A 25288-nucleotide genomic window follows, 5' to 3' on the forward strand; every position below is an offset into this window, starting at 1 on the left:
CAATAATAACCTCATGAATCATCCAATAATAACCTCATGAAACATCCAATAATAACCTCATGAAACATCCACTAATAACCATCTGAAACATCCAGTAATACCTCCTGAAACATCCAGTAATAACCACCTGAAACATCCAGTAATAACCACCTGAAACATCCAGTAACAACCACCTGAATCATCCAGTAATAATCTCCTGAAACATCCACTAATAACCACCTGAAACATCCACTAATAACCACCTGAAACATCCAGTAATAATCTCATGAAACATCCAGTAACAACCATCTGAAACATCCACTAATAACCACCTGAAACATCCAGTAATAATCTCATGAAACATCCAGTAATAACCTCATGAAACATCCACTAATAACCACCTGAAACATCCAGTAATAACCTCATGAATCATCCAGTAATAACCTCATGAAACATCCACTAATAACCACCTGAAACATCAAGTAATAACCTCCTGAAACATCCACTAAAAACCACCTGAAACATCCACTAATAAATCCTGAAACATCCACTAATAGCCACCTGAAACATCCACTAATAACCACCTGAAACATTCAATAATAACCACCTGAAACATCCAATAATAACCTCCTGAAACATCCACTAAAAACCTCATGAAACATCCAGTAATAACCTCATGAAACATCCACTAATAACCTCCTGAAACATCCAATAATAACCTCCTGAAACATCCAATAATAACCTCCTGAAACATCCAGTAATAACCACCTGAAATATCCAACAATAACCTCATGAAACATCCACTAATAACCACCTGAAACATCCAGTAATAACCACCTGAAATATCCACTAACAACCTCATGAAACATCCACTAATAACCTCCTGAAACATCCACTAATAACCACCTGAATCATCCAGTAATAATCTCATGAAACATCCAGTAATAACCTCATGAAACATCCAGTAATAACCACCTGAATCATCCAGTCATAACCTCATGAAACATCCACTAATAACCTCCTGAAACATCCACTATTAACCACCTGAAATATCCACTAACAACCTCATGAAACATCCACTAATAACCTCCTGAAACATCCACTAATAACCACCTGAATCATCCAGTAATAATCTCATGAAACATCCAGTAATAACCTCATGAAACATCCAGTAATAACCACCTGAATCATCCAGTAATAACCTCATGAAACATCCACTAATAACCACCTGAAACATCCAGTAATAACCTCATGAAACATCCAGTAATAACTTCATGAAACATCCACTAATAACCTCATGAAACATCCACTAATAACCTCCTGAAACATCCACTATTAACCACCTGAAATATCCACTAACAACCTCATGAAACATCCACTAATAACCTCCTGAAACATCCACTAATAACCACCTGAATCATCCAGTAATAATCTCATGAAACATCCAGTAATAACCTCATGAAACATCCAGTAATAACCACCTGAATCATCCAGTAATAACCTCATGAAACATCCACTAATAACCACCTGAAACATCCAGTAATAACCTCATGAAACATCCAGTAATAACTTCATGAAACATCCACTAATAACCTCATGAAACATCCACTAATAACCACCTGAATCATCAGGTAATAACCTCCTGAAACATATAATAATACCCTCCTGAAACATCCAGTAAGAACCACCTGAAATATCCAACAATAACCTCATGAAACATCCACTAATAACCTCCTGAAACATCCACTAATAACCTCATGAAACATCCACTAATAACCTCATGAAACATCCACTAATAACCACCTGAAACATCCAGTAATACCTCATGAAACATCCACTAATAACCACCTGAAACATCCAATAATAACCACCTGAAACATTCAGTAATAACCTCATGAAACATCCACTAATAACCACCTGAAACATCCAGTAATAACCTCATGAAACATCCACTAATAACCTCATGAAACATCCAATAATAACCTCATGAAACATCCACTAATAACCACCTGAAACATCCAGTAATACCTCCTGAAACATCCAGTAATAACCACCTGAAACATCCAGTAATAACCTCATGAAACATCCAGTAACAACCACCTGAATCATCCAGTAATAACCTCATGAAACATCCACTAATAACCACCTGAAACATCCAGTAATAACCTCATGAATCATCCAGTAATAACCTCATGAAACATCCACTAATAACCACCTGAAACATCAAGTAATAACCTCCTGAAACATCCACTAAAAACCACCTGAAACATCCACTAATAAATCCTGAAACATCCACTAATAACCACCTGAAACATCCACTAATAACCACCTGAAACATTCAATAATAACCACCTGAAACATCCAATAATAACCTCCTGAAACATCCACTAAAAACCTCATGAAACATCCAGTAATAACCTCATGAAACATCCACTAATAACCACCTGAATCATCCAGTAATAACCTCATGAATCATCCACTAATAACATCCTGAAACATCCACTAATAACCTCCTGAAACATCCAATAATAACCTCCTGAAACATCCAATAATAACCTCCTGAAACATCCAGTAATAACCACCTGAAATATCCAACAATAACCTCATGAAACATCCACTAATAACCACCTGAAACATCCAGTCATAACCTCATGAAACATCCACTAATAACCTCCTGAAACATCCACTAATAACCACCTGAAATATCCACTAATAACCTCATGAAACATCCACTAATAACCTCATGAAACATCCAGTAACAACCACCTGAATCATCCAGTAATAATCTCATGAAACATCCAGTAATAACCTCATGAAACATCCAGTAATAACCACCTGAATCATCCAGTAATAACCTCATGAAACATCCACTAATAACCACCTGAAACATCCACTAATAACCTCCTGAAACATCCACTAAAAACCTCATGAAACATCCAGTAATAACTTCATGAAACATCCACTAATAACCTCATGAAACATCCACTAATAACCACCTGAATCATCAGGTAATAACCTCCTGAAACATATAATAATACCCTCCTGAAACATCCAATAAAAACCTCCTGAAACATCCACTAACAACCTCCTGAAACATCCACTAATAACCACCTGAAACATCCAGTAATAACCTCATGAAACATCCAATAAAAACCTCCTGAAACATCCACTAACAACCTCCTGAAACATCCACTAATAACCTCATGAATCATCCAGTAATAACCTCATGAATCATCCAGTAATAACCTCATGAAACATCCAGTAATAACCTCATGAATCATCCAGTAATAACCTCATGAAACATCCAGTAATAACCTCATGAATCATCCAGTAATAACCACCTGAATCATCCAGTAATAACCACCTGAATCATCCAGTAATAGCCACCTGAATCATCCAGTAATAACCACCTGAATCATCCAGTAATAACCTCCTGAATCATCCAGTAATAGCCTGACCTCTGACCCTGACTCACTTGGCCAGCTTGCTGCGGCTGTAGGAGCGTCTCCATGGAGACCTCCAGGACCGGCGGGCCTGCAGGCCGGCGTCGGGCAGCATGGCGGCCAAAGAGGCCTCCAGGAGCCGGGGCCGGCCGCACACCGCGTGCTCCGTAGAACAGTAGTACGAACACTGACCGTAGAAACACACACTGCCCACTAGGGGGAGCCAGAGGACCACAGAGAGGGAGAGAGGGAGAGAGCGAGAGAGCGAGGGAGGGAAGAGGAGAGAATGGGAGGGAGAGAAGAGAGAGGGTGATGTTAAATTGGAGAAGTTACTCCACTTTTTCAGACCAAGGACCCCAAACTGATAGAGCTGGAGCAGGGCCCCGACCATGTATATTATATACCATCATATATTACACTGGGCCCGGCAACATGTATAAACATACCTTGTTATTGTGCATTCAATACTAAGCTGTCTAAATAACACACAGGTTCATATATTCATGTTTTCATGTTAAACATGTGTACGGTCCAGTGAGCAGGGTGGCGTGCTACTGCCTGTCTATAAACACGCAATAACAACATCACTGCGTGTTTTATAAACACACAAAACGACATCACCTATGTTTACAAACACACAGTAACAACATCACTGCATGTTTTTATTTACAGAATTTGTAGAAAAAAATATATAAAAAAATAATTTAAACATGAAGAATGTGTCTCATCAAGCAAAACGTTCACGACGCCCCTGCAGGACCTCAGCAGACCCCTAGAGGGAGAGAGAGAGGGAGAGAGAGACAGAGAAAGAGAGAGGGAGAGAGAGAGACAGAGAGAGATAGAGAGACACAGAGAGAGAGGGAGAGAGAGACACATAAAGAGACAGAGAGAGACAGAGACAGACAGAGAGAGAGACCGTACCAGGAGAGGTGAAGAAGGTCTTGGCCAGCTTGCGGTCGGTGGTGATGTCTTTGATCTCCGTTACCACGTCCACCAGCCTCCCCACCACCGGTGGCACCCTCCTGTAGCCCAGCACCCTGCAGGGGAACAGAACCAATGTCACGACGAGAACAGAACCAACGTCACGAGAACAGAACCAACGTCACGAGAACAGAACCAATGTCACGAGAACAGAACCAACGTCACGACGAGAACAGAACCAACGTCACGAGAACAGAACCAACGTCACGAGAACAGAACCAATGTCACGAGAACAGAACCAATGTCACCACGAGAACAGAACCAACGTCACGAGAACAGAACCAACGTCATGAGAACAGAACCAATGTCACGACGAGAACAGAACCAACGTCACGAGAACAGAACCAATGTCACGACGAGAACAGAACCAACGTCACAAGAACAGAACCAACGTCACAAGAACAGAACCAATGTCACGACGAGAACAGAACGAACGTCACAAAAACAGAACCAACGTCATGAGAACAGAACCACTGTCACGACGAGAACAGAACCAACGTCACGAGAACAGAACCAATGTCACGACGAGAACAGAACCAACGTCACGAGAACAGAACCAACGTCACGAGAACAGAACCAATGTCACGACGAGAACAGAACCAACGTCACGAGAACAGAACCAATGTCACGAGAACAGAACCAATGTCACGAGAACAGAACCAATGTCACGAAGAGAACAGAACCAACGTCAGGAGAACAGAACCAATGTCACGAGAACAGAACCAACGTCACGACGAGAACAGAACCAACGTCACGAGAACAGAACCAACGTCATGAGAACAGAACCAATGTCACGACGAGAACAGAACCAATGTCACGGGAATAGAACCAACGTCACAAGAACAGAACCAACGTCACGAGAACAGAACCAATGTCACGAGAACAGAACCAACGTCACGAGAACAGAACCAATGTCACGACGAGAACAGAACCAACGTCACGAGAACAGAACCAATGTCACGAGAACAGAACCAATGTCACGAGAACAGAACCAATGTCACGAAGAGAACAGAACCAACGTCAGGAGAACAGAACCAATGTCACGAGAACAGAACCAACGTCACGACGAGAACAGAACCAACGTCACGAGAACAGAACCAACGTCATGAGAACAGAACCAATGTCACGACGAGAACAGAACCAATGTCACGGGAATAGAACCAACGTCACAAGAACAGAACCAACGTCACGAGAACAGAACCAATGTCACGAGAACAGAACCAACGTCACGAGAACAGAACCAATGTCACGAGAACAGAACCAACGTCACGAGAACAGAACCAACGTCACGACGAGAACAGAACCAATGTCACAAGAACAGAACCAACGTCACGAGAACAGAACCAATGTCACAAGAACAGAACCAACGTCACGACGAGAACAGAACCAACGTCACGAGAACAGAACCAATGTCACGACGAGAACAGAACCAACGTCACGAGAACAGAACCAACGTCACGACGAGAAAAGAACCAACGTCAAGAGAACAGAACCAACGTCACGAGAACAGAACCAACGTCACGAGAAAAGAACCAATGTCACAAGAACAGAACCAATGTCAAGACGAGAACAGTACTAACGTCACGAGAACAGAACCAACATCACAGGAACAGAACGAACGTCACAAAAACAGAACCAACGTCATGAGAACAGAACCACTGTCACGACGAGAACAGAACCAACGTCACGAGAACAGAACCAATGTCACGACGAGAACAGAACCAACGTCACGAGAACAGAACCAACGTCACGAGAACAGAACCAATGTCACGACGAGAACAGAACCAACGTCACGAGAACAGAACCAATGTCACGAGAACAGAACCAATGTCACGAGAACAGAACCAATGTCACAAAGAGAACAGAACCAACGTCAGGAGAACAGAAGCAACGTCCCAAGAACAGAACCAATGTCACGACGAGAACAGAACCAACGTCACAAGAACAGAACCAATGTCACGAGAACAGAACCAACGTCACGACGAGTACAGAACCAACGTCACGAGAACAGAACCAATGTCACGAGAACAGAACCAACATCACGACGAGAACAGAACCAATGTCACAAGAACAGAACCAACGTCACGAGAACAGAACCAATGTCACAAGAACAGAACCAACGTCACGACGAGAACAGAACCAACGTCACGAGAACAGAACCAATGTCACGACGAGAACAGAACCAACGTCACGAGAACAGAACCAACGTCACGAGAACAGAACCAACGTCACGACGAGAAAAGAACCAACGTCAAGAGAACAGAACCAACGTCACGAGAAAAGAACCAACGTCACAAGAACAGAACCAATGTCACGGGAACAGAACCAACGTCACAAAAAAAGAACCAACGTCACGAGAACAGAACCAACGTCACGAGAACAGAACCAACGTCACGAGAAAAGAACCAATGTCACGAGAACAGAACCAATGTCAAGACGAGAACAGTACTAACGTCACGAGAACAGAACCAACGTCACAAGAACAGAACCAACATCACGGGAACAGAACGAACGTCACAAAAACAGAACCAACGTCATGAGAACAGAACCACTGTCACGACGAGAACAGAACCAACGTCACGAGAACAGAACCAATGTCACGACGAGAACAGAACCAACGTCACGAGAACAGAACCAACGTCACGAGAACAGAACCAATGTCACGACGAGAACAGAACCAACGTCACGAGAACAGAACCAATGTCACGACGAGAACAGAACCAACGTCACGAGAACAGAACCAATGTCACGAGAACAGAACCAATGTCAAGACGAGAACAGAACCAATGTCACGAAGAGAACAGAACCAACGTCACGAGAACAGAACCAATGTCACGAGAACAGAACCAATGTTAAGACGAGAACAGAACCAACGTCACGAGAACAGAACCAATGTCACGAGAACAGAACCAATGTCACGAGAACAGAACCAATGTCACGAAGAGAACAGAACCAACGTCAGGAGAACAGAACCAATGTCACGAGAACAGAACCAACGTCACGACGAGAACAGAACCAACGTCACGAGAACAGAACCAACGTCATGAGAACAGAACCAATGTCACGACGAGAACAGAACCAATGTCACGGGAATAGAACCAACGTCACAAGAACAGAACCAACGTCACGAGAACAGAACCAATGTCACGAGAACAGAACCAACGTCACGAGAACAGAACCAATGTCACGACGAGAACAGAACCAATGTCACAAGAACAGAACCAACGTTACGAGAACAGAACCAACGTCACGACGAGAACAGAACCAATGTCACAAGAACAGAACCAACGTCACGAGAACAGAACCAATGTCACAAGAACAGAACCAACGTCACGACGAGAACAGAACCAACGTCACGAGAACAGAACCAATGTCACGACGAGAACAGAACCAACGTCACGAGAACAGAACCAACGTCACGAGAACAGAACCAACGTCACGACGAGAAAAGAACCAACGTCAAGAGAACAGAACCAACGTCACGAGAACAGAACCAACGTCACGAGAAAAGAACCAATGTCACAAGAACAGAACCAATGTCAAGACGAGAACAGTACTAACGTCACGAGAACAGAACCAACATCACAGGAACAGAACGAACGTCACAAAAACAGAACCAACGTCATGAGAACAGAACCACTGTCACGACGAGAACAGAACCAACGTCACGAGAACAGAACCAATGTCACGACGAGAACAGAACCAACGTCACGAGAACAGAACCAACGTCACGAGAACAGAACCAATGTCACGACGAGAACAGAACCAACGTCACGAGAACAGAACCAATGTCACGAGAACAGAACCAATGTCACAAAGAGAACAGAACCAACGTCAGGAGAACAGAACCAACGTCCCAAGAACAGAACCAATGTCACGACGAGAACAGAACCAACGTCACAAGAACAGAACCAATGTCACGAGAACAGAACCAACGTCACGACGAGTACAGAACCAACGTCACGAGAACAGAACCAATGTCACGAGAACAGAACCAACATCACGACGAGAACAGAACCAATGTCACAAGAACAGAACCAACGTCACGAGAACAGAACCAATGTCACAAGAACAGAACCAACGTCACGACGAGAACAGAACCAACGTCACGAGAACAGAACCAATGTCACGACGAGAACAGAACCAACGTCACGAGAACAGAACCAACGTCACGAGAACAGAACCAACGTCACGACGAGAAAAGAACCAACGTCAAGAGAACAGAACCAACGTCACGAGAAAAGAACCAACGTCACAAGAACAGAACCAATGTCACGGGAACAGAACCAACGTCACAAAAAAAGAACCAACGTCACGAGAACAGAACCAACGTCACGAGAACAGAACCAACGTCACGAGAAAAGAACCAATGTCACGAGAACAGAACCAATGTCAAGACGAGAACAGTACTAACGTCACGAGAACAGAACCAACGTCACAAGAACAGAACCAACATCACGGGAACAGAACGAACGTCACAAAAACAGAACCAACGTCATGAGAACAGAACCACTGTCACGACGAGAACAGAACCAACGTCACGAGAACAGAACCAATGTCACGACGAGAACAGAACCAACGTCACGAGAACAGAACCAACGTCACGAGAACAGAACCAATGTCACGACGAGAACAGAACCAACGTCACGAGAACAGAACCAATGTCACGACGAGAACAGAACCAACGTCACGAGAACAGAACCAATGTCACGAGAACAGAACCAATGTCAAGACGAGAACAGAACCAATGTCACGAAGAGAACAGAACCAACGTCACGAGAACAGAACCAATGTCACGAGAACAGAACCAATGTCAAGACGAGAACAGAACCAACGTCACGAGAACAGAACCAATGTCACGAGAACAGAACCAATGTCACGAGAACAGAACCAATGTCACAAAGAGAACAGAACCAACGTCAGGAGAACAGAACCAACGTCCCAAGAACAGAACCAATGTCACGACGAGAACAGAACCAACGTCACAAGAACAGAACCAATGTCACGAGAACAGAACCAACGTCACGACGAGTACAGAACCAACGTCACGAGAACAGAACCAATGTCACGAGAACAGAACCAACATCACGACGAAAACAGAACCAATGTCACAAGAACAGAACCAACGTCACGAGAACAGAACCAATGTCACAAGAACAGAACCAACGTCACGACGAGAACAGAACCAACGTCACGAGAACAGAACCAATGTCACGACGAGAACAGAACCAACGTCACGAGAACAGAACCAACGTCACGACGAGAAAAGAACCAACGTCAAGAGAACAGAACCAACGTCACGAGAAAAGAACCAACGTCACAAGAACAGAACCAATGTCACGGGAACAGAACCAACGTCACAAAAAAAGAACCAACGTCACGAGAACAGAACCAACGTCACGGGAACAGAACCAACGTCACGAGAAAAGAACCAATGTCACGAGAACAGAACCAATGTCAAGACGAGAACAGTACTAACGTCACGAGAACAGAACCAACGTCACAAGAACAGAACCAACATCACGGGAACAGCACGAACGTCACAAAAACAGAACCAACGTCATGAGAACAGAACCACTGTCACGACGAGAACAGAACCAACGTCACGAGAACAGAACCAATGTCACGACGAGAACAGAACCAACGTCACGAGAACAGAACCAACGTCACGAGAACAGAACCAATGTCACGACGAGAACAGAACCAACGTCACGAGAACAGAACCAATGTCACGATGAGAACAGAACCAACGTCACGAGAACAGAACCAATGTCACGAGAACAGAACCAATGTCACGAGAACAGAACCAATGTCACGAAGAGAACAGAACCAACGTCAGGAGAACAGAACCAACGTCCCAAGAACAGAACCAATGTCACGACGAGAACAGAACCAACGTCACAAGAACAGAACCAATGTCACGAGAACAGAACCAACGTCACGACGAGAACAGAACCAACGTCACGAGAACAGAACCAACGTCATGAGAACAGAACCAATGTCACGACGAGAACAGAACCAATGTCACGGGAATAGAACCAACGTCACAAGAACAGAACCAACGTCACGAGAACAGAACCAACGTCACGAGAACAGAACCAACGTCACGACGAGAACAGAACCAATGTCACAAGAACAGAACCAACGTCACGAGAACAGAACCAATGTCACAAGAACAGAACCAACGTCACGACGAGAACAGAACCAACGTCACGAGAACAGAACCAATGTCACGACGAGAACAGAACCAACGTCACGAGAACAGAACCAACGTCACGAGAACAGAACCAACGTCACGACGAGAAAAGAACCAACGTCAAGAGAAAAGAACCAACGTCACAAGAACAGAACCAATGTCACGGGAACAGAACCAACGTCACAAAAAAAGAACCAACGTCACGAGAACAGAACCAATGTTGCGAGAACAGAACCAACATCACGAGAACAGAACCAACGTCACGGGAACAGAACCAACGTCACAAAAACAGAACCAACGTCACAAAAACAGAACCAACGTCACGAGAACAGAACCAATGTCACGACAAGAACAGAACCAACGTCACGAGAACAGAACCAACGTCACGAGAACAGAACCAATGTCACGACGAGAACAGAACCAACGTCACGAGAACAGAACCAACGTCACGAGAACAGAACCAATGTCACGACGAGAACAGAACCAACATCACGAGAACAGAACCAATGTCACGAAGAGAACAGAACCAACGTCACGAGAACAGAACCAACGTCACGACGAGAACAGAACCAACGTCACGAGAACAGAACCAATGTCACGAGAACAGAACCAATGTTAAGACGAGAACAGAACCAACGTCACGAGAACAGAACCAATGTCACGAGAACAGAACCAATGTCACGAGAACAGAACCAATGTCACGAAGAGAACAGAACCAACGTCAGGAGAACAGAACCAATGTCACGAGAACAGAACCAACGTCACGACGAGAACAGAACCAACGTCACGAGAACAGAACCAACGTCATGAGAACAGAACCAATGTCACGACGAGAACAGAACCAATGTCACGGGAATAGAACCAACGTCACAAGAACAGAACCAACGTCACGAGAACAGAACCAATGTCACGAGAACAGAACCAACGTCACGAGAACAGAACCAATGTCACGACGAGAACAGAACCAATGTCACAAGAACAGAACCAACGTTACGAGAACAGAACCAACGTCACGACGAGAACAGAACCAATGTCACAAGAACAGAACCAACGTCACGAGAACAGAACCAATGTCACAAGAACAGAACCAACGTCACGACGAGAACAGAACCAACGTCACGAGAACAGAACCAATGTCACGACGAGAACAGAACCAACGTCACGAGAACAGAACCAACGTCACGAGAACAGAACCAACGTCACGACGAGAAAAGAACCAACGTCAAGAGAACAGAACCAACGTCACGAGAACAGAACCAACGTCACGAGAAAAGAACCAATGTCACAAGAACAGAACCAATGTCAAGACGAGAACAGTACTAACGTCACGAGAACAGAACCAACATCACAGGAACAGAACGAACGTCACAAAAACAGAACCAACGTCATGAGAACAGAACCACTGTCACGACGAGAACAGAACCAACGTCACGAGAACAGAACCAATGTCACGACGAGAACAGAACCAACGTCACGAGAACAGAACCAACGTCACGAGAACAGAACCAATGTCACGACGAGAACAGAACCAACGTCACGAGAACAGAACCAATGTCACGAGAACAGAACCAATGTCACAAAGAGAACAGAACCAACGTCAGGAGAACAGAACCAACGTCCCAAGAACAGAACCAATGTCACGACGAGAACAGAACCAACGTCACAAGAACAGAACCAATGTCACGAGAACAGAACCAACGTCACGACGAGAACAGAACCAACGTCACGAGAACAGAACCAATGTCACGAGAACAGAACCAACATCACGACGAGAACAGAACCAATGTCACAAGAACAGAACCAACGTCACGAGAACAGAACCAATGTCACAAGAACAGAACCAACGTCACGACGAGAACAGAACCAACGTCACGAGAACAGAACCAATGTCACGACGAGAACAGAACCAACGTCACGAGAACAGAACCAACGTCACGAGAACAGAACCAACGTCACGACGAGAAAAGAACCAACGTCAAGAGAACAGAACCAACGTCACGAGAAAAGAACCAACGTCACAAGAACAGAACCAATGTCACGGGAACAGAACCAACGTCACAAAAAAAGAACCAACGTCACGAGAACAGAACCAACGTCACGAGAACAGAACCAACGTCACGAGAAAAGAACCAATGTCACGAGAACAGAACCAATGTCAAGACGAGAACAGTACTAACGTCACGAGAACAGAACCAACGTCACAAGAACAGAACCAACATCACGGGAACAGAACGAACGTCACAAAAACAGAACCAACGTCATGAGAACAGAACCACTGTCACGACGAGAACAGAACCAACGTCACGAGAACAGAACCAATGTCACGACGAGAACAGAACCAACGTCACGAGAACAGAACCAACGTCACGAGAACAGAACCAATGTCACGACGAGAACAGAACCAACGTCACGAGAACAGAACCAATGTCACGACGAGAACAGAACCAACGTCACGAGAACAGAACCAATGTCACGAGAACAGAACCAATGTCAAGACGAGAACAGAACCAATGTCACGAAGAGAACAGAACCAACGTCACGAGAACAGAACCAATGTCACGAGAACAGAACCAATGTCAAGACGAGAACAGAACCAACGTCACGAGAACAGAACCAATGTCACGAGAACAGAACCAATGTCACGAGAACAGAACCAATGTCACAAAGAGAACAGAACCAACGTCAGGAGAACAGAACCAACGTCCCAAGAACAGAACCAATGTCACGACGAGAACAGAACCAACGTCACAAGAACAGAACCAATGTCACGAGAACAGAACCAACGTCACGACGAGTACAGAACCAACGTCACGAGAACAGAACCAATGTCACGAGAACAGAACCAACATCACGACGAAAACAGAACCAATGTCACAAGAACAGAACCAACGTCACGAGAACAGAACCAATGTCACAAGAACAGAACCAACGTCACGACGAGAACAGAACCAACGTCACGAGAACAGAACCAATGTCACGATGAGAACAGAACCAACGTCACGAGAACAGAACCAATGTCACGAGAACAGAACCAATGTCACGAGAACAGAACCAATGTCACGAAGAGAACAGAACCAACGTCAGGAGAACAGAACCAACGTCCCAAGAACAGAACCAATGTCACGACGAGAACAGAACCAACGTCACAAGAACAGAACCAATGTCACGAGAACAGAACCAACGTCACGACGAGAACAGAACCAACGTCACGAGAACAGAACCAACGTCATGAGAACAGAACCAATGTCACGACGAGAACAGAACCAATGTCACGGGAATAGAACCAACGTCACAAGAACAGAACCAACGTCACGAGAACAGAACCAACGTCACGAGAACAGAACCAACGTCACGACGAGAACAGAACCAATGTCACAAGAACAGAACCAACGTCACGAGAACAGAACCAATGTCACAAGAACAGAACCAACGTCACGACGAGAACAGAACCAACGTCACGAGAACAGAACCAATGTCACGACGAGAACAGAACCAACGTCACGAGAACAGAACCAACGTCACGAGAACAGAACCAACGTCACGACGAGAAAAGAACCAACGTCAAGAGAAAAGAACCAACGTCACAAGAACAGAACCAATGTCACGGGAACAGAACCAACGTCACAAAAAAAGAACCAACGTCACGAGAACAGAACCAATGTTGCGAGAACAGAACCAACATCACGAGAACAGAACCAACGTCACGGGAACAGAACCAACGTCACAAAAACAGAACCAACGTCACAAAAACAGAACCAACGTCACGAGAACAGAACCAATGTCACGACAAGAACAGAACCAACGTCACGAGAACAGAACCAACGTCACGAGAACAGAACCAATGTCACGACGAGAACAGAACCAACGTCACGAGAACAGAACCAACGTCACGAGAACAGAACCAATGTCACGACGAGAACAGAACCAACATCACGAGAACAGAACCAATGTCACGAAGAGAACAGAACCAACGTCACGAGAACAGAACCAACGTCACGACGAGAACAGAACCAACGTCACGAGAACAGAACCAATGTCCCGACGAGAACAGAACCAATGTCACGAGAACAGAACCAACGTCACGACGAGAAAATAACCAATGTCACGAGAACAGAACCAACGTCACGAGAACAGAACCAACGTCACAAGAACAGAACCAACGTCACGAGAACAGAACCAATGTCACGACGAGAACAGAACCAATGTCACGAGAACAAAACCAACGTCACGACGAGAACAGAACCAATGTCACGAGAACAGAACCAACGTCACGAGAACAGAACCAACGTCACAAGAACAGAACCAACATCACGAGAACAGAACCAATGTCACGAGAACAGAACCAATGTCACGACGAGAACAGAACCAACGTCACGAGAACAGAACCAACGTCACAAGAACAGAACCAATGTCACGGGAACAGAACCAACGTCACAAAAAAGAACCAACGTCACGAGAACAGAACCAATGTCACGAGAACAGAACCAACATCACGAGAACAGAACCAATGTCACGAGAACAGAACCAATGTCACGACGAGAACAGAACCAACGTCACGAGAACAGAACCAACGTCACAAGAACAGAACCAATGTCACGGGAACAGAACCAACGTCACAAAAACAGAACCAACGTCACGAGAAAAGAACCAACGTCACGAGAACAGAAACAATGTCACGAGAACAGAACCAATGTCACGACGAGAACAGAACCAACGTCACGAGAACAGAACCAACGTCACGAGAAAAGAACCAATGTCACGAGAAAAGAACCAATGTCACGAGAACAGAACCAATGTCACGAGAACAGAACCAACATCACGAGAAAAGAACCAACGTCACGAGAACAGAACCAATGTCACGAGAACAGAACCAACATCACGAGAACAGAACCAATGTCACGAGAACAGTACCAACGTCACGAGAACAGAACCAATGTCACGACGAGAAAAGAACCAACGTCACGAGAACAGAACCAACGTCACGAGAACAGAACCAATGTCACGAGAACAGAACCAACGTCACGACGAGAACAGAACCAAAGTCACGAGAACAGAACCAACGTCACGACGAGAACAGAACCAAAGTCACAGGAACAGAACCAATGCCACGGGAACTGAACCAACGTCACGAGAACAGAACCAATGTCACGAGAACAGAACCAACGTCACGACGAGAACAGAACCAAAGTCACAGGAACTGAACCAACGTCACGAGAACAGAACCAATGTCACAGGAACAGAACCAACGTCACGGGAACAGAACCAACGTCACAGGAACAGAACCAACATCACGTGACCTTTTCCCCGGTCGCCGTCAGCACACAGGCAGCCTCCTACCTGTCCAGGTGGAACGCAGCCACCTCTGCATTGTGCCTCTCAAAGTCTGAGAAGTAGTAGAGGTTGTAGTTGGTTTCTTCGTCTCTCTCCTGCCTGCCGAGGAGAGGCAACAACAACAATAATATTAATAATAATATTATAGACACAAATACAAACAGGTGCAGACAGAAACACGTCCTTCAGAGAGAAGACGACCTCATCCAGCAGTAACAGGTGGGAAACGATCCTTTCTGAACTGTTTCACAATGAACTCATTAAATAACATAATCAATGTGTAAATACATTCATTTACTACATATCCACATGGAGTGAAGCCTCCATATATATATATATATATATGTATATATATATATATATATATATATATATATATATATATATATATATATATATATATACATATATATATATATATTACTCGTCCTCCTGACTTACTTCATAGGTTTGAACAACGCTTTTCCGTAGTTGGGAAACGACATCACGAGCTTCAGCTGCGTCCCTCCATGCTTCTGCACTGGAAACAGCAAGGAGGACGTTTCCATGGCAACAAAAGGCACGCACACACACACACACACACACACACACACACACACACACACACACACACACACACACACACACTATATTTAGCAGCACATTGTATTATGGTATTATTACACAGCCTTCACTAAATGATGAAATACAGTTTATTATCAGACACATGAGACGCAATAAGATCATACTTCCGTGTTCATTCATATTAAACATAAAGAATTCCTCCTATTGAGTACATTTATCCAGTAAAACAATGTATTTCTTCATGATAAAACAACAGTGGCTGTATGTAAACTAGCTGAATGTGTCAGGGTTTGGCTACGGAGTGACGACCCAAAATGCAGACAACTGTTTAAAGTATATTTATTCCTCCAAAAAACAGGTTACGAACAGGCCGGGTCAAAGAGGCAGAGGAACGAACAGGAAACCTACAGGACGTCTAATGGGAATGCAGTACAAAGACACTGGGGCAGGAGACAAACAGGGTTTAATACACAGGGAAGGTGCAGGTGAGGAAACAATCAGGGACAAGGCAGACACTCACAGGGGCAGGATGTGCAGGGAAACAGAGGACTACAAAATAAAACAAGAAAAACTCAATCATGACAGAATGGGTATTTGTTCTGAAGTTGGTTGAAAGATTCAGGAAAGTGAAAACTAATATTAATATATAATGTTTTGACATTTTGTCCTCTAACAACATCAAAGCAGCTTCTTTTAAATTGAGGCATGACGGTTAAAACACATTTTTCATTTCTGGAAGTGGAATCTTAAAAGCATCCTCAGAATGAAAGACCTTGGACCCAAACAGCAGAGACACCCGACGCTCTCTGAACATTCCTCCAGCTATTAGAGAGGAATTCACTAACAAGAAAGTACATCCTCCATTTAATTCCCTCAGGGTTTTCTGTTACTACAGTAGATAGCAATGATGTGATGCGTATCTATGTGTCCTCCTGAAGCACAATGTCTAAACCACCAACAGTTTGGGTTAAACAACTAAACCACCAACAGTTAGGGTTAGACAACTAAACCACCAACAGTTAGAGTTAGATAACTAAACCACCAACAGTTAGGTTGAGACAACTAAACCACCAACAGTTAGGGTTAAACAACTAAACCACCAACAGTTTGGGTTAGACAACTAAACCACCAACAGTTAGAGCTAGACAACTAAACCACCAACAGTTAGAGTTAGACAACTAAACCACCAACAGTTAGGTTGAGACAACTAAACCACCAACAGTTCGGGTTAAACAACTAAACCACCAACAGTTCGGGTTAAACAACTAAACCACCAACAGTTAGGGTTAGACAACTAAACCACCAACAGTTAGAGTTAGACAACTAAACCACCAACAGTTAGGTTTAGATAACTAAACCACCAACAGATATGGTTAAACAACTAAACCACCAACAGTTAGGGTTAAACAACTAAACCACCAACAGTTAGGTTGAGACAACTAAACCACCAACAGTTCGGGTTAAACAACTAAACCACCAACAGTTAGGGTTAGACAACTAAACCACCAACAGTTAGAGTTAGACAACTAAACCACCAACAGATAGGTTTAGATAACTAAACCACCAACAGATATGGTTAAACAACTAAACCACCAACAGTTAGGGTTAAACAACTAAACCACCAACAGTTAGGTTGAGACAACTAAACCACCAACAGATATGGTTAAACAACTAAACCACCAACAGTTAGGTTGAGACAACTAAACCACCAACAGTTAGGTTGAGACAACTAAACCACCAACAGTTAGGGTTAAACAACTAAACCACCAACAGTTAGGGTTAAACAACTAAACCACCAACAGTTAGGTTGAGACAACTAAACCACCAGCAGTTAGGTTGAGACAACTAAACCACCAACGGTTAGGGTTAAACAACTAAACCACCAACAGTTAGGTTGAGACAACTAAACCACCAACAGTTAGGTTGAGACAACTAAACCACCAACAGTTAGGGTTAAACAACTAAACCACCAACAGTTAGGGTTAAACAACTAAACCACCAACAGTTAGGTTGAGACAACTAAACCACCAACAGTTAGGTTGAGACAACTAAACCACCAACAGTTAGGGTTAAACAACTAAACCACCAACAGTTAGGGTTAAACAACTAAACCACCAACAGTTAGGTTGAGACAACTAAACCACCAGCAGCTAGGTTGAGACAACTAAACCACCAACAGTTAGGGTTAAACAACTAAACCACCAACAGTTAGGTTGAGACAACTAAACCACCAACAGTTAGGTTGAGACAACTAAACCACCAACAGTTAGGGTTAAACAACTAAACCACCAACAGTTAGGGTTAGACAACTAAACCACCAACAGTTAGAGTTAGACAACTAAACCATCAACAGTAAGGGTTAAACAACTAAACCACCAACAGATATGGTTAAACAACTAAACCACCAACAGTTAGGGTTAAACAACTAAACCACCAACAGTTAGGTTGAGACAACTAAACCACCAACAGATATGGTTAAACAACTAAACCACCAACAGTTAGGGTTAAACAACTAAACCACCAACAGTTAGGTTGAGACAACTAAACCACCAACAGTTCGGGTTAAACAACTAAACCACCAACAGTTAGGTATAGACAACTAAACCACCAACAGTTAGGGTTAAACAACTAAACCACCAACAGTTAGGTTGAGACAACTAAACCATCAACAGTAAGGGTTAAACAACTAAACCACCAACAGTTAGGTTGAGACAACTAAACCACCAGCAGTTAGGTTGAGACAACTAAACCACCAACGGTTAGGGTTAAACAACTAAACCACCAACAGTTAGGTTGAGACAACTAAACCACCAACAGTTAGGTTGAGACAACTAAACCACCAACAGTTAGGGTTAAACAACTAAACCACCAACAGTTAGGGTTAAACAACTAAACCACCAACAGTTAGGTTGAGACAACTAAACCACCAACAGTTAGGTTGAGACAACTAAACCACCAACAGTTAGGGTTAAACAACTAAACCACCAACAGTTAGGGTTAAACAACTAAACCACCAACAGTTAGGTTGAGACAACTAAACCACCAGCAGTTAGGTTGAGACAACTAAACCACCAACAGTTAGGGTTAAACAACTAAACCACCAACAGTTAGGTTGAGACAACTAAACCACCAACAGTTAGGGTTAAACAACTAAACCACCAACAGTTAGGGTTAGACAACTAAACCACCAACAGTTAGAGTTAGACAACTAAACCATCAACAGTAAGGGTTAAACAACTAAACCACCAACAGATATGGTTAAACAACTAAACCACCAACAGTTAGGGTTAAACAACTAAACCACCAACAGTTAGGTTGAGACAACTAAACCACCAACAGATATGGTTAAACAACTAAACCACCAACAGTTAGGGTTAAACAACTAAACCACCAACAGTTAGGTTGAGACAACTAAACCACCAACAGTTCGGGTTAAACAACTAAACCACCAACAGTTAGGTATAGACAACTAAACCACCAACAGTTAGGGTTAAACAACTAAACCACCAACAGTTAGGTTGAGACAACTAAACCATCAACAGTAAGGGTTAAACAACTAAACCACCAACAGTTAGGGTTAGACAACTAAACCACCAACAGTTAGGTTGAGACAACTAAACCACCAACAGTTAGGTTTAGACAACTAAACCACCAACAGTTAGGTTGAGACAACTAAACCACCAACAGTTAGGTTTAGACAACTAAACACCAACAGTTAGGGTTAAACAACTAAACCACCAACAGTTATGGTTAAACAACTAAACCACCAACAGTTAGGGTTAAACAACTAAACCACCAACAGTTAGGTTGAGACAACTAAACCACCAACAGTTAGGTTGAGACAACTAAACCACCAACAGCTAGGGTTAAACAACTAAACCACCAACAGTTAGGTTGAGACAACTAAACCACCAACAGTTAGGGTTAAACAACTAAACCACCAACAGTTAGGGTTAAACAACTAAACCACCAACAGTTAGGTTGAGACAACTAAACCACCAACAGTTAGGTTGAGACAACTAAACCACCAACAGTTAGGGTTAAACAACTAAACCACCAACAGTTAGGTTGAGACAACTAAACCACCAACAGTTAGGGTTAAACAACTAAACCACCAACAGTTAGGGTTAGACAACTAAACCACCAACAGTTAGGGTTAAACAACTAAACCACCAACAGTTAGGGTTAAACAACTAAACCACCAACAGTTAGGTTGAGACAACTAAACCACCAACAGATATGGTTAAACAACTAAACCACCAACAGTTAGGGTTAAACAACTAAACCACCAACAGTTAGGTTGAGACAACTAAACCACCAACAGTTCGGGTTAAACAACTAAACCACCAACAGTTAGGTTTAGACAACTAAACCACCAACAGCTAGGGTTAAACAACTAAACCACCAACAGTTAGGTTGAGACAACTAAACCATCAACAGTAAGGGTTAAACAACTAAACCACCAACAGTTAGGTTGAGACAACTAAACCACCAACAGTTAGGTTGAGACAACTAAACCACCAACAGTTAGGTTTAGACAACTAAACCACCAACAGTTAGGGTTAAACAACTAAACCACCAACAGTTAGGGTTAAACAACTAAACCACCAACAGTTAGGTTGAGACAACTAAACCACCAGCAGTTAGGTTGAGACAACTAAACCACCAACAGTTAGGGTTAAACAACTAAACCACCAACAGTTAGGGTTAGACAACTAAACCACCAACAGTTAGAGTTAGACAACTAAACCATCAACAGTAAGGGTTAAACAACTAAACCACCAACAGTTAGGTTGAGACAACTAAACCACCAACAGATATGGTTAAACAACTAAACCACCAACAGCTAGGGTTAAACAACTAAACCACCAACAGTTAGGTTGAGACAACTAAACCACCAACAGATATGGTTAAACAACTAAACCACCAACAGTTAGGGTTAAACAACTAAACCACCAACAGTTAGGTTGAGACAACTAAACCACCAACAGTTCGGGTTAAACAACTAAACCACCAACAGTTAGGTTTAGACAACTAAACCACCAACAGTTAGGTTGAGACAACTAAACCACCAACAGATATGGTTAAACAACTAAACCACCAACAGTTAGGGTTAAACAACTAAACCACCAACAGTTAGGTTGAGACAACTAAACCACCAACAGTTCGGGTTAAACAACTAAACCACCAACAGTTAGGTTTAGACAACTAAACCACCAACAGTTAGGGTTAAACAACTAAACCACCAACAGTTAGGTTGAGACAACTAAACCATCAACAGTAAGGGTTAAACAACTAAACCACCAACAGTTAGGTTGAGACAACTAAACCACCAACAGTTAGGTTGAGACAACTAAACCACCAACAGTTAGGTTTAGACAATAAACCACCAACAGTTAGGGTTAAACAACTAAACCACCAACAGTTAGGGTTAAACAACTAAACCACCAACAGTTAGGTTGAGACAACTAAACCACCAGCAGTTAGGTTGAGACAACTAAACCACCAACAGTTAGGGTTAAACAACTAAACCACCAACAGTTAGGGTTAGACAACTAAACCACCAACAGTTAGAGTTAGACAACTAAACCATCAACAGTAAGGGTTAAACAACTAAACCACCAACAGTTAGGTTGAGACAACTAAACCACCAACAGATATGGTTAAACAACTAAACCACCAACAGCTAGGGTTAAACAACTAAACCACCAACAGTTAGGTTGAGACAACTAAACCACCAACAGATATGGTTAAACAACTAAACCACCAACAGTTAGGGTTAAACAACTAAACCACCAACAGTTAGGTTGAGACAACTAAACCACCAACAGTTCGGGTTAAACAACTAAACCACCAACAGTTAGGTTTAGACAACTAAACCACCAACAGTTAGGGTTAAACAACTAAACCACCAACAGTTAGGTTGAGACAACTAAACCATCAACAGTAAGGGTTAAACAACTAAACCACCAACAGATAGGGTTAGACAACTAAACCACCAACAGTTAGGTTGAGACAACTAAACCACCAACAGTTAGGTTTAGACAACTAAACCACCAACAGTTAGGTTGAGACAACTAAACCACCAACAGTTAGGTTGAGACAACTAAACCACCAACAGTTAGGTTTAGACAACTAAACACCAACAGTTAGGGTTAAACAACTAAACCACCAACAGTTATGGTTAAACAACTAAACCACCAACAGTTAGGGTTAAACAACTAAACCACCAACAGTTAGGTTGAGACAACTAAACCACCAACAGTTAGGGTTAAACAACTAAACCACCAACAGTTAGGTTGAGACAACTAAACCACCAACAGTTAGGGTTAAACAACTAAACCACCAACAGTTAGGTTGAGACAACTAAACCACCAACAGTTAGGTTGAGACAACTAAACCACCAACAGTTAGGGTTAAACAACTAAACCACCAACAGTTAGGTTGAGACAACTAAACCACCAACAGTTAGGGTTAAACAACTAAACCACCAACAGTTAGGGTTAGACAACTAAACCACCAACAGTTAGGGTTAAACAACTAAACCACCAACAGTTAGGTTGAGACAACTAAACCACCAACAGATATGGTTAAACAACTAAACCACCAACAGTTAGGGTTAAACAACTAAACCACCAACAGTTAGGTTGAGACAACTAAACCACCAACAGATATGGTTAAACAACTAAACCACCAACAGTTAGGGTTAAACAACTAAACCACCAACAGTTAGGTTGAGACAACTAAACCACCAACAGTTCGGGTTAAACAACTAAACCACCAACAGTTAGGTTTAGACAACTAAACCACCAACAGTTAGGTTGAGACAACTAAACCACCAACAGTTAGGGTTAAACAACTAAACCACCAACAGTTAGGGTTAGACAACTAAACCACCAACAGTTAGGGTTAAACAACTAGACCACCAACAGTTAGGTTGAGACAACTAAACCACCAACAGATATGGTTAAACAACTAAACCACCAACAGTTAGGGTTAAACAACTAAACCACCAACAGTTAGGTTGAGACAACTAAACCACCAACAGATATGGTTAAACAACTAAACCACCAACAGTTAGGGTTAAACAACTAAACCACCAACAGTTAGGTTGAGACAACTAAACCACCAACAGTTCGGGTTAAACAACTAAACCACCAACAGTTAGGGTTAGACAACTAAACCACCAACAGTTAGGTTGAGACAACTAAACCACCAACAGTTAGGTTTAGACAACTAAACCACCAACAGTTAGGTTTAGACAACTAAACCACCAACAGTTAGGTTGAGACAACTAAACCACCAACAGTTAGGTTTAGACAACTAAACACCAACAGTTAGGGTTAAACAACTAAACCACCAACAGTTATGGTTAAACAACTAAACCACCAACAGTTAGGGTTAAACAACTAAACCACCAACAGTTAGGTTGAGACAACTAAACCACCAACAGTTAGGGTTAAACAACTAAACCACCAACAGTTAGGTTGAGACAATTAAACCACCAACAGTTAGGGTTAAACAACTAAACCACCAACAGTTAGGGTTAAACAACTAAACCACCAACAGTTAGGTTGAGACAACTAAACCACCAACAGTTAGGTTGAGACAACTAAACCACCAACAGTTAGGGTTAAACAACTAAACCACCAACAGTTAGGTTGAGACAACTAAACCACCAACAGTTAGGGTTAAACAACTAAACCACCAACAGTTAGGGTTAGACAACTAAACCACCAACAGTTAGGGTTAAACAACTAAACCACCAACAGTTAGGGTTAAACAACTAAACCACCAACAGTTAGGTTGAGACAACTAAACCACCAACAGATATGGTTAAACAACTAAACCACCAACAGTTAGGGTTAAACAACTAAACCACCAACAGTTAGGTTGAGACAACTAAACCACCAACAGTTCGGGTTAAACAACTAAACCACCAACAGTTAGGTTTAGACAACTAAACCACCAACAGTTAGGGTTAAACAACTAAACCACCAACAGTTAGGTTGAGACAACTAAACCATCAACAGTAAGGGTTAAACAACTAAACCACCAACAGTTAGGTTGAGACAACTAAACCACCAACAGTTAGGTTGAGACAACTAAACCACCAACAGTTAGGTTTAGACAACTAAACCACCAACAGTTAGGGTTAAACAACTAAACCACCAACAGTTAGGGTTAAACAACTAAACCACCAACAGTTAGGTTGAGACAACTAAACCACCAGCAGTTAGGTTGAGACAACTAAACCACCAACAGTTAGGGTTAAACAACTAAACCACCAACAGTTAGGGTTAGACAACTAAACCACCAACAGTTAGAGTTAGACAACTAAACCATCAACAGTAAGGGTTAAACAACTAAACCACCAACAGTTAGGTTGAGACAACTAAACCACCAACAGATATGGTTAAACAACTAAACCACCAACAGCTAGGGTTAAACAACTAAACCACCAACAGTTAGGTTGAGACAACTAAACCACCAACAGTTCGGGTTAAACAACTAAACCACCAACAGTTAGGTTTAGACAACTAAACCACCAACAGTTAGGTTTAGACAACTAAACCACCAACAGTTAGGGTTAAACAACTAAACCACCAACAGTTAGGTTGAGACAACTAAACCACCAACAGTTATGGTTAAACAACTAAACCACCAACAGTTAGGGTTAAACAACTAAACCACCAACAGTTAGGTTGAGACAACTAAACCACCAACAGTTAGGGTTAAACAACTAAACCACCAACAGTTAGGTTGAGACAACTAAACCACCAACAGTTAGGGT

At 42.8% G+C, this 25288-nt stretch overlaps 1 protein-coding gene across 1 annotated transcript in view; it reads right to left on the reverse strand.

Annotated features, from left to right (window-relative positions):
* Positions 1 to 25288, reverse strand: part of LOC306738040 (extracellular serine/threonine protein kinase FAM20C-like) — a gene marked incomplete at both ends in the record, with an annotated part of 75697 nt that overhangs the window by 44806 nt on the left and 5603 nt on the right. The window contains 4 exons of the mRNA XM_079219870.1: positions 3455 to 3635; positions 4344 to 4459; positions 15937 to 16029; positions 16372 to 16450. Of these exons, the coding sequence (XP_079075996.1) occupies positions 3455 to 3635; positions 4344 to 4459; positions 15937 to 16029; positions 16372 to 16450 (469 nt within the window). The remainder of the gene's footprint in view (positions 1 to 3454; positions 3636 to 4343; positions 4460 to 15936; positions 16030 to 16371; positions 16451 to 25288) is intronic.

This window comes from Taurulus bubalis, assembly GCF_910589615.1.
Source record: "Taurulus bubalis genome assembly, chromosome: 6".
Lineage (NCBI taxonomy): Eukaryota > Metazoa > Chordata > Actinopteri > Perciformes > Cottidae > Taurulus > Taurulus bubalis.